Source organism: Hordeum vulgare, chromosome 7H (assembly GCF_904849725.1).
Source record: "Hordeum vulgare subsp. vulgare chromosome 7H, MorexV3_pseudomolecules_assembly, whole genome shotgun sequence".
Lineage (NCBI taxonomy): Eukaryota > Viridiplantae > Streptophyta > Magnoliopsida > Poales > Poaceae > Hordeum > Hordeum vulgare.
Window position 1 is genome coordinate 577,588,832 of NC_058524.1, and position 10,073 is coordinate 577,598,904.

The window sequence follows — 10,073 nt, forward strand, 5'->3', positions numbered from 1 at the left end:
TGACATGAAGCATTATGGTTTGCATGCACGCAAGGGAAACTAAAAAATAAGAGACACATGAAATCACAAGGACAAGGAGATGTTGTGATATGTTATGCTATGCATGCATGCAAGGAAGATATGCAAGGGACACAAGGTGACACAGGAAATCATAGACACAAGTGACATCATCATATCTTTCACAAGGTGGACCCACATGCAATAGGTTCCAAATATGGCAAGGATTACATATGGAACACTACAGTGTCAAAACAGTGTGAATAAACAACAACAATGATCGTTTATTGATAATAATGTTGTACATGTATATCGTCTAAAGGGACGCAGATTACAAGCAATACGATTAAAGTACATATCATTTAGGACAGAGACAAGGAACGTGTGCATCTCTTAGGTGAAGAAATCCCACATGCACATTTCGTTTGGAAAAGCAAGGATTTCTTCAATTAAACTAATTAATTAAATCCTAATAGAAATATTGTGGGGCCCGGTTGAATTAGAGCAATGTTAGGTTGAAATTAAGAGTGAGGACTTGGTCATAGATGAGGTGCATGGAAAACTACATGTAAGTCCCAAAGTCCTCTTCTACTCGTGAGCTCATAGTAAAATTCAAGAAATATGAAAAAAAAACTTCCGGTTCAATGCTTGTAAAGGTTCATCAATAACATACATAAAAGTAGTGGAAAAAAACAAGTTCAGCACTCCAAAATGCTTTTGAAAATAGCATTTTTGAAGCATCGATTCTGGGGTTCTTTTTTCACGAGAGCTTTCACAAATGTCGTTACACAGTGGAACCTTAAAAGTATTCGAAACGTTTGTCAATGTTTGGAGTGTGTAGAAGGAGAGGAATAACAATAACTTTAGAAAAATCGCTCCCACAATCCATCTTGAAAAAGGAGGTTCAAGGAAGAATTTAGGAACCTAGTATACAGAACTTCTAAACTCAAAAGATATTTTATAACTGATCTTGTAGACTCCATCTCATAGACTACACTATCTTAACCTCTCTTGCCATTTGTAATCTTCTTCTGTAATCCCCAATCACCCTCACCCCCACCCTCCCCCACCCCACGCCCCACCCTCATTTCACCATCATGTAAAATGTTGTAACACTATTGCTTTGGGTTAACATACAAGCAGTAGGAGGCTTTCCTGCTGTGTTGAAAAGGTCAAAAATAATGCTTGCCACAAAAATCATTTTTTAAATTTCGTTTTATTGTTTATGATTTTTATATTTCATCCGAGCTCATCAGAAAACTCCGCCTCAATCTTGCATTTTCGCTACAAATAGCTTCTTTTTACACACACACAATTTATTTATTTTAAAAACATGTTCCCACAACGTTGTCTCTCCGAGCGGCCGGCCACCAACTGACGACCAACCGCGGACCAAGACGAGCAGCAAGCTCTCTTGGTGTGCTCACCTCTGCTTCGTCCGAGATCCCCTCCTCCTATCTCAGCCCAGCGCCGTCTCTTCCATCCCGTCCATACCTCCCCCGGACCCGCTCCGGTTCCCATCACGAGCAGCTGGTCTATCAATGGCGGAGGAGACCGAGAAGCCGCTCTTCTCTCCGTCAGATGTCTCGCTCCACGCATCCACCAAGGACTGCTGGGTCGTCATCCACGGCAAGGTCGTCAGGGACGAGAGATGAATCTTCATTCCTCGTCTTTAGGTTCCGTTGGTTAGGGGATCTGGTTTGGCGTTCTTGATTTGTCCGCTTCTCTGACCCTCTCCCATTTTCCTCTGATTTTGTTGCCTTTCAGGTGTACGATGTGACCAAGTTCTTGGAGGACCACCCCGGGGGAGAGGATGTCCTGCTCCATGCATCTGGTACTAGATCCACCCACTGTCTGCTTCTTCTGCTTTATTAATTATGGGTTTCTTCCAGTTCATCCAGTGTCTGCTCCATTGTCACGTTACTACTGATTTCTTGTTTCCTGAAAGAAAAAAAGCTACTACTGATTTGTTAGAAAGGCATCAATGTAGGTTAACTTCAGTAGTTGGGACTTTGGAAAAGGTCAACCATAATAGTAGTTGGAAATATAGGAGGCCAACTTATCCAAAATGCTCCCTAAAAAAAAACTAAAATGGATGTTTCCTGTAATACTGGGCCGTGGAAGCATTGCTGCCGTGGTGTTCTTACCGGGCCTGATGATGCCGGAACGAACGAAAGGCGCATAGGCTGGTTGCCCGAGTGAAGCACGGGGACTCTCTCTGCCCTCGGGAAGAAAAAAAAACACGGACTCTTTCGTTTAGTACCACCTCGCCGGTGGAGAGCAGGGAGGTGGACGATGAGACTACAAATAGAGGGGCAGGGCAGCAGTTCAACTCATACCTTTCTCGGCCTTTTGGCTAAGATCAAGTGTAGTATCTGTTCTTATCAGTTTAATATCTGATATGTGGGCCATGTGCCCACAACGATATTAAATTTATTTTTTGTGGGGGAGGGATCATCACAATGGCTTGCCATTGGGTCCCTTAGGTGTCGCTTGGGCGTTGCACTACAGCCCAGGCAGGCGCACCCCAACCAAAACTAATTTGAAACTTGAAAAAGTCCTAGAGCCCAATGCTGCTAGCATACCCACTATTGTTTCGCTGGCTCCAACATCATGCATAAAGTTTAGTGAATCACACGAACAGAAGAAGAAAAAACAGTTGGGGAATGGCCCCCCATGTCCCAAAAACTCGCGTCCACCAACTTATGGAAATTAGGACGTTTTCTTTTCTTGCAAATGTTGTGTTTCGCTAAGTAAAATCGTTAAGCTTGTCGCTAAAGAAATTAATCGTCAAGCCTCATTAATCACACTAGCCTTTTATTCTTGAAACAGCTGCATTAGTTCCATGATAACTTATTGCCTTCAAACTTCACATGTTATAAACTTATAATAAGGCCCTGTTTGGAACCATAATAGATTATGATAATTTGGATTATGAACATAGATTATATAATCTGGTTTATAAAAATAATTCAGGTGGGCATGTTTGGAGGCCAGATTATATAAACTGTAAACCAGCTTTTAAATTGTACAATGACATGTTTGCCCTCTGCTTACAAGGAAAAATAGGAAAGTGGCGGTGGTACTGCGTAATTCTCTTAAAGTTTACAAGGGTAACACGTCATTTGTAATCCATAATCTCATTTTAGCGGGGTAGAGAAGATTATGAGATTATAATAATCTGGTCATCTAGTTTATAAAATCTACAATATAAACGGTCCTGTTTGGAAATACGTACAATAGATTATAAAAACCAGATTATATAATCCGGGTGGTTCCAAACGGGGCCTAAGTCAACTAATGGACAATAGCTGTAATATTTTATACACCTGGCATGGCTTTCAAAGTGATCCATCTGAAATGGGCATACCAAATTACTGATGAGTTGTTCTATTTTATTTCATCCATGTTTGATCAATTCTTGAAGCCTCCGGGGATGCCACCGAGGCTTTTGAAGATGTGGGCCACAGCACATCAGCCATCAGCATGATGAGCAGCTACCTGATTGGAAGCATCAAGGACTATGTGCCTCCCAGTGCATCGAATGGCACAACAGTTGGTGGCAGTGATGTGCTGCCAGATTCCAGAACAATGCAAAGGAACAAAGGCTCTCCTGCTCCAAACGCATTTCTGGACTTCGTGCTCCCTTTATGTATGCTTGTCCTGGCCTTTGCAGCTTGGTACTACCTAACCTTCGTGGCCGAGAGCTAGTAAATTCAGAGAAGATTCATGTCGTTGCACATTTTTACGTTACTAGTGTTGCTGCCGCGATACATTTAAGGAGCGTAAACTTGGTCGTTGACTCATTTGTTCTTGATGGAGGTTTCTTGATGTAGCTTGAAAGAACTAGGCATATTTCACGCCTACATATTGCACATTTGCTGGCCTGCCTGTAACACAAACCATGACAGTAACACTGAGATGTATGAATGGGGCATTTTCCTTCACTTTCGGTTCCAGTCGATTGTTCGAGAATTTATCTTAGTTACGTGATGGTTGTTCCAAGTGATACAATACTTATTCACTTGACACATAAGGAGATCACATGGATCCACTGGGAAATCTAGAACTCTAGGAAAACATGTGACACGGTTAATACTCCAAGCTATGGATAATAATATGCCACCCCTGCTGGCTTGGACATACTATCTGAACAAAACCAGATATATTTGCTTCTGAGTCAACAATGTCCCCAGTGTCGCTTTATCAGCCATATCTAGGATGGAATCAGGCTCCAGGGTAAAAATTTATAGTACACGTACTTCATGTACCTCCCATAAATCACAATATAATTTGTTTTGCTTCTTGATCATACAACAGTTATCTCTCCATGCATCAGAGCCGCTTGCATCATGCCAGCCTAGATGGCTTTATTCAGCAGTCACAGCCTCACAGGGCCGCTTGCATCATGCCAATTTTCAGAGATGGAGATGGTGGTGGCATTCGACTAGTAGTTTATATTCACGGGGACTATCAAAGCAAAGAATGGATATTGAAGCACAAGTGCACAACGTTGTAACGTTATACATGTTGGGAAGGACGGATTTTTGCCTTGATGAGTTTGATTGGATTGTGAATCATCTGGAATGCAACTTCATATTCTTCCTCCTCCTTTTTTTGTACTGCTAATGGTTTGAAAAGAAATAACTCTTTGCTTGTAGCATGTTTCAAATAGAAAATGTTGTTATCAGCACATTTGCAATTTCTGCTTGGATCGTAATATTCATGTTTTGTTAGGCGCAATCCTCCCGCACCCAGATCCTCTGTTCCAACCCACCTCAGAGGTTTATTTGTTGTTGCAGCCATGGGAACATGGGAAATATAAGCATCTTATTGGCAGTGATCGAGTATTGTGACGTGTAAGGCTTGTGACTTTGGACCACCCAAATCCTTCTGAATAGAGTATGATTAGTAAATTCAGTACTATGCAGTACTACGTCCTCCTCTCGAATTTAAACTTTTGCAGGCTTCGGTTCATGACTCTGATCACAACTTCTTACCACCATATGTTCAAGCCCTGTACGCTTCTTCAACTCCAAGTGCACAAGAGAAAGCGAGCTATGTGCCGTTTGCATGTCTTTTCTCCTCAGGCCGCCTTCCTTGGGCTGCTCCTGTTGGCAGCCCCATAGTGATCGCCAAAGTGTTCCATGACGTCTCAACACATCAATGCCTTAAGTTGGAATGTGCGTCGGCTGAACTGTCGAGCGAGACGTGCAACGGTAAGCGCAACGATCGCAGCTACTTCATGCCATTTAGTTTGTCTGCAAGAAACTAAGCTTGAACGGGTGGACAAATTTATCGCGGTTTTTCTTGGTGGCAACAAGCTTCGCGCAGCGTCCGGCGCAGGGAACCAGAGGTGGGATTCTCTTGCTATGGGATGACACTGTCATCGATATCTCCGATATCACCATCTCTGCATACTATCTCTCTGCCATGGCCCGCATCCATGCGACCGGTGTCTGTTTCTGGGTCACATCTGTCTATGGACCAACTAAGCATGCTTGCAAAGACGCCTTCTTTGCCGAGCTGGCCTCACACAAACCCACCAGTGGCACCCCTGGCTTGCGCTAGGGGACTTCAACCAAATCTACCGCGCTCGGGACAAGAATAAGAGAATGTTCAACCAGAGTAGGATTAACCGGTTTCGGGCGACGTTGCAGTCCTGCGAACTCAAAGAAGTACACCTTCAAAACAGGCGCTTCATTTGGAGCAATGAGCGTGACAACCCAACCCTCTGCAAGCTAGACTCCTTCTTCTGCAACGTGGAGTGGGATATGTCCTTCGGCAACCACGTCCTCCACGCCCTGTCGTCATCCCTCTCCGACCACTTCCCCCTTCTGCTTGCTGATGACAGCGGCCCCGGGAGGCCAAGATCTTTCAAATTTGATTTTTTTTGGATCATGATGCCGGGTTTTGTTGATGTGGTCAAAAACGCTTGGGAAGAGCGCAACGTGCACTCCGAGCCTTACCAGGTTCTCTTCCACAAGCTCAAAAAAACGGCAACGCGGCTCTCGGAATGGAGTAGGAAGATGTTCTCCAAGGCTAAAGTCCATTTCCATGCAGCCCTATTAGTGATTCTTCATCTAGACATTGCGCACGAATCTAGGTCTCTCTCCATAGTGGAGAGGGACATGCGCTCGAGACTCAAGAGGCGTGTGATCAGTTTGGCGACACTGGAGAGGGTGAGAAAGAGCCAATGCGCCCGGCTGGCAAACCTAGAGCATGGCGATGCTAACACCAAGTTCTTTCACCGCCGCATCATCACCAGAAGGAGGAAGAACCTCATTCAGCACGAGCAAGGATGGGTCACCGGGCACAAGGACAAAGAGAAGATCATCCATGACTACTTCTCTCACACGATGGGTCGAGGCTCCAATAACAATAAAATCTTCAACTCGGAGGAATTGGGCATCCACGCGCATGACTTGGATGACTTGGGTCGCAACATCACGGAGGACGAGGTGTGGGGGGATTTAAGGAAATGCCCTCCGACAAAGCTCCTAGGCCGAATGGTTTCACGGGAGCTTTCTTCAAGAAATGTTGGGGTATCATCAAGTGCACTGTCATGCGGGTTATCCAATGCTTTGACTCCCTAACGACCTCTTGGATAAACACTGCCAACGTGGTTCTACTGCCTAAAAAGGAGTGAGCCGAGGGCATTGCTGACTATAGACCTATCAGTCTTGTTCACGCGGTGGCCAAGATCATCGCCAAAGTTCTGTCCTTGCAGCTTGCTCCCCACATGGATGACCTGATATCCACCATGCAAAGTGCTTTCATCAAGAAACGCAGCATACATGACAACTTCATGTGCGTCCGGAGCTTTACGAGAAGGCTTCACTCGCGCAACACTCTGGCTCTTCTCTTTAAGTTGGACATCAGGAAGGCTTTTGACTCTGTGCGATGGGACTATTTCTTAGACCTTCTCCAACGCTTGGGCTTCCCTGTCAAATTTCGAGCTTGGATTGTTGCGCTGCTTTCATCGTCCTCGTCGCGTATCCTTCTTAACGGGATTCCCCCCCCCCCTCATCAAGTACGGGGCTGATTTCCGCCAAGGCGACCCAATCTCCCCCTTGCTCTTCGTCATCACTATTGATCCCTTGCACAAGGTTCTGGAACTGGCTACTGGGAAAGGCCTGCTCCATAAGATTCGCGGTCGTGGTCCTATGGTGCGCACCTCCATATACGCAGACGATGTTGCCGTCTTCATGACCCCTGTAAAAACGTACATCGATAACCTCGCCTCCATCTTGATAATTTCCAGAAAAGCTCTGTTGTGCCTATCAAGTGCCACCACCTCGACCTCGACCACATCCAGCAGAGCATGCCGGTAGTTCGGGCATCCTTCCCGATCAAATACCTTGGCCTGCCGCTCTCGGTCTGGCAGCTAAGGAAGGTGGACTTCCAATATCTCGAAGACAAAGCGGCAAACAAGCTAGCAACATGGGATGGCCAAAACATCACGGCCACTGGCCGCACGGCCCTCGTCAAGGTGGTAATCTCCTCACAAGCAATCTTCTCAATCATGCCTCTAGTGGTGCCGATTGGCACACTCAACAACCTTAACAAGTTGGAACGGGCTTTTATCTGGGCCGGCACCAAAAGGACAACGGGCGCTAGCTGCAAAGTTAACTGGAATTCTGTTTATAGACCAAAGGAATATGTGGGCCCTGGGGTGCTCAACACGGAGAAATTTGCGCGGGCGTTACGCCTTCGGTGGCTCTGGTATGAATGGAAAGCGCCTAACAAGCCATGGGTGGGGCTCGCCAACCCGTGCACGCAGACTGACCGTGATTTCTTCTACGCCTCCACTACAATAACCATCGGTGGTGGAGCATCGACGCCATTCTGGGACTTTCCATGGCTGCTTGGGCGAAAACCCAAAGATATTGCACCGCTATTCTTTGACGCCTCCAGAAGGAAGAATTGGAAGGTCTGGGACGCCCTGAAGAACTGCGCATGGATCCTCAACACAAAACCCTTCTCAACCCTTCCTGTGGATCACATCCGCCAATTCTTCACTCTTTGGATGCTCCTGCATGATCTACAACTGGACAAACAGACTCACGATGATATCGTATGGAAGCATGTGAACGACGGGATCTACTCCGCGGCCTCCGCGTACAAGGCCCAATTCCTGGGATTGACTCTTTCCCCATGGACCGCATGGTTTGGAAAGCTTGGGCTCCCCCAAAGGTGAAATTCTTTACCTGGCTTGCCATACATGACCACCTTTGGACGGCCGACCGCTTGGAGAAGCGCGAATGGAAAAATTGTGGATCTTACCAGCTCTGCAATAGGCATCAAGAATCAGGACCACATCTGTTATTCCAGTGCCAGTACACTATGCGGTTGTGGCGATCTGTCATCGATAAGCTAGGCCTTAATCACATCAACACCCACCAATGGCACATCCACGAGACTGTGGCGGACTGGTGGGATATGAGGACTCGTAGCCGGAGCACGAGTTGGAATGCTATGGCCTCCCTCACCATGCTCATCTCCTGAACCATCTGGAAGGAGCGCAACGCCAGGGTGTTACGACACAAATTTGCGTCGTCCACGGTTCTTCTCACGGCAATCCTCTCAGAAATAAAACTATGGGTGGCGGCAGGCGCTAAGAAACTAGGGGTTGTAATTTCGTATGAGTAATTGTCATGCCGTTCAGTTACCCTGTATAACTGCAAACTCTATTCCCCTTTTTAATTGATGAGGCAAATCTTGTGCCTTCGTTTCAAAAAAAAAAGCTTCTCAATACGGATCTAATGATACACTTTTTCCATAGGGTGATCAAAAATATTTCCAACATTTTAGTGGTTAAAATTTAGAAGGTGACTGCATGCATTCTCAGTATTTCAGAATCGGGGTAACCTTTTTTTTTAGAAAGAAGGTAACCATAACTCTGATCGTTTAATCTAGGAAGAAACACCCGGGTCATCAATTGTAAAATTATTTCTTGGCAGGTGTATATAGAAAACAAGAAAAGTTATAGATATTTCTCTCGTTCCAAGAAACAATCATATGTGGAAAAAATGCAGGGGCCAAGAAAACATGGGTAGCACTCTTTCTTAGGCTAGATAGTAAGGGAGAACAGAAAATAACTTGCTTATTTGATAGTTTGTGGAGGTAGCTGCGTCTTATTTTCAACTATAGATCAAACTCTATTATTTATGAATACGATTTCGCATCGAGGCAGCTACATCATCATCGATCATTACGCAAGCTCACGGTTGGCTCTAGATGACTATGTACGCTGCTCCTGCTAAGTAATTCTGCATGGAAACACGATGTAGATCTTGATGGATTTTGTTTTAGTTCTGTTTCTCTCACTCTATGTTTTTTTTAACCGGGCAAACCCCTTTCCATTACCAGCATAACGGAAATACAAACTTCAGAAAAAGGAAAAAACAGAAAGAGGTGCGAGTTCAAAGCATTTTTGGGAAACCCACCATAGTTACTCGTCACCGAGCAGCCTACCCCGGGGCGAAAACCCAAAAACACCATAGAAACGCAAGTGACAACCTAGAACCAAAGTTCAAAGACAGGACACAAGTCTAAAACAAACCAGGATACAATCAGATTCACTCAGGAATCGACTAAACGCCCACGCAGGGGGTCTATACTCCTGACAGCAAAGGCTAAAACTTGTAGTATCACCACCATCACTGGGCATCCTTTGGAGCAGCATAAATCCGCATCATGCTAGTTGCATTGTTCTTCAGCATCTTAGCTCCACGCTCCATTGCCTCCCGATCATCCCCCGTCAGCAGATCTGTCGAGTATGTAAGATAACCACACGCAGTGTAAACTACATCAAAGGGGGGTCTTAGCTTTTTATTCTCAAAAGTAGCACGGTTACGATAATTCCACAACGCCCAACACACTGCAGCTAGACCAAAAGGTATATAATCTAACCCCATTAGGAAGAAACATAAAGCACCACGAAAAGTATTGCCAGATATTATTAGGGCTCAGGCTAGTACCAAGCATGCAACCAATTGTTCTCCAGACCACCCTAGCAACACGGCATGTAAAGCATAGATGTTGCGAAGTCTCCCACTCTTTACAGAGCGAGC

General features: G+C 45.3%; 1 protein-coding gene and 1 non-coding gene across 2 annotated transcripts; both read left to right on the forward strand.

Annotated features, from left to right (window-relative positions):
* Positions 1-1,354: 1,354 nt before the first annotated feature.
* LOC123407520 (cytochrome b5-like) lies at positions 1,355-3,944 on the forward strand. Its single transcript, XM_045100671.1, has 3 exons — positions 1,355-1,631; positions 1,765-1,831; positions 3,425-3,944. The coding sequence occupies exons 1-3, from the start codon at positions 1,539-1,541 to the stop codon at positions 3,706-3,708; spliced, it is 444 nt and encodes a 147-aa protein (XP_044956606.1). The 5' UTR covers positions 1,355-1,538; the 3' UTR covers positions 3,709-3,944.
* Positions 2,333-2,528, forward strand: LOC123414318. Its single transcript, XR_006614316.1, has one exon. It is a non-coding gene; the product is annotated as a U2 spliceosomal RNA (small nuclear RNA).
* Positions 3,945-10,073: the final 6,129 nt, after the last annotated feature.